General features: G+C 39.3%; 1 protein-coding gene across 1 annotated transcript in view; it reads right to left on the reverse strand.

The window, feature by feature from the left end:
* LOC103461656 (X-ray repair complementing defective repair in Chinese hamster cells 5) overlaps positions 1-1,970 on the reverse strand; it is a 12,979-nt gene extending 11,009 nt beyond the window's left edge. Inside the window, 5 exon segments of the mRNA XM_008403944.1 lie at positions 120-242; positions 372-420; positions 1,006-1,189; positions 1,268-1,381; positions 1,905-1,970. Of these exon segments, the coding sequence (XP_008402166.1) occupies positions 120-242; positions 372-420; positions 1,006-1,189; positions 1,268-1,381; positions 1,905-1,919 (485 nt within the window). The 5' untranslated portion in view covers positions 1,920-1,970.

Raw genomic sequence — 1,970 nt, forward strand, 5'->3', positions numbered from 1 at the left:
TATATATATAGTCTAAATTAAACAAATCTGAAGAAATTTAGCTTCTACTTCTTGAGAAGTAGAAAGCTCTGCAGTAATATGAAATAGGACATGCTTTAAAAAAGAAAACTGTGTATTACAAGAACTGCAGGGTGATTCCAGCTCGATTCAAGTTCTCAATAATAACATCCAGCTTGTCTGAACTGGCTTCAGTGCTCAGGTCAGTCAGGAGAACAATGTTGGAGCGATCACACTTTTTCCCCCTTAAAAAGACAAAAAAAGTCACTATCAATTAGTCTCTTCGACATGATGAATGAAATCCACCCAAAAATGTTGCTTTTTGATTCTTCCTTTTTTTTTTTTTAAGTAGTGAGCTACACATTGCTTCTTACTGGGTTTCTCTCTGGAGAAGATCCATGGAAACTACAAGAGCATCCAGCCCTGTTAAACGTTAGTTAAGGAACTTTTGAAAGAAAAAGCAAAGAAGCTGCTCATCTACATAAAACTTTGCATTGATGCAGTTATTCATGCATGTAATGCAGGTTGACATTCTAGTATAACATTTTTTTAATTGATCAACGAAAAACTATTACATCCCTTGCAGTTTTTTTTCTGTTTTTGTCTTTAGAAATGATGGATTTTATTTAATGAGAGGAGAAAAAAAAAGTTATCCAAACTAACCCGGCCCGATATGAAATAGTAATTAGTCCCTAAGCCGGTGCCACACTTGGCAGCAGCCTCTCCCATCGAGTGTTTGATAAGTGTGTAAGTGTGTGTCCATGTATAGTCGATTGTCTTGTGAAACTTTTTCAGGGTGTACTCGCCCAACGATCACTGGAGATGGGCACCAGCCCCCCCAGGATCTGGGCAAGCAGGTATAGACAATGAAGGATCTGAAATATTTAATGGGGGAAACAGGAACATTTATAGGGAGCTACTAGGTTTTAACCTTCTCAGAAACTCCATTTTGGGATTTCATTAACAATAAGTCATACAAAATTAATAAATAAGTGCAACAAAGGATACAGTCAGCCTGCTGATTCTCAGGGTGGATCTGATGTTCAATCTCCTCCAGCAGCTCAAAGTCCGGCACCATAAGATGACGATGCACCGTGATGTTCTGGTATTGCCCATCCTGGTCCAAAGGGTTTTTGGTAGAATCCGTGCCAAACAGAACCAAAGCCAGTTCATCCTTGGTCTCTGCAAAAACCTGACAGAAAAGCACTGGATAAAGATAAGAGGCTTATTTTTGAGGATGATRCCGTGTTCGATGACTGTGCTGCTGTACCTGGCGCTGGACAAACTTCTGGATGACTTTTTTCGCCTGTGCAAATGGAGGCTCTTCATCCGGGGCTGAGTTGGACATGGAGAAGCCCACATCCATGCAGAGAACCAGGGCTGACTGCAGAGCAAACACCGCAATGGTCATAAATAGTTTTTCTTTCTTCTTTTTAACTATTACGGTGTGTTTAAACCTCGTTCTATATTACAACAGATCAAATACACATTCATTCTGTCACTATAAAGCTGCCAATAACTGCTGAAACTCCTCCTCATCAGGTGAACTTACACCAGGCTGAACCAGCACTGTTTCGTCTTAATCAGAAGACGAAACAAGCTTAAACCTGGTGTGCACGTTTTTTTTTTCGTTATGTTAGAACCACATATTGTCATAAAATCAAGACATCGCCATGATGAAAATGAGTAGCAAATTGAACCTTGAGGCGTGACCAAAGATTGGCAGACATGCCTCAACATGAACACACTGACCTGACCGAACACAAGCAGCTTCTAATATTTTCAAACAGCAAAAACAAACAAACAAAAAAAAAAACGAAAGTATTTTCTAAACATGAGCCTCCTGTTATCATTCATTTAACAACGGTCTAAAGAAATTAACATACATTAAATAGAAAACAACTTACTTTTGCTCCGGCCATCCTCTTCGTTTTCCCTCTTTTAGTCACTGGGTGTYACTGTGTTATTATTCC

Source organism: Poecilia reticulata, linkage group LG2, assembly GCF_000633615.1.
Source record: "Poecilia reticulata strain Guanapo linkage group LG2, Guppy_female_1.0+MT, whole genome shotgun sequence".
Taxonomy (NCBI): Eukaryota; Metazoa; Chordata; class Actinopteri; order Cyprinodontiformes; family Poeciliidae; genus Poecilia; species Poecilia reticulata.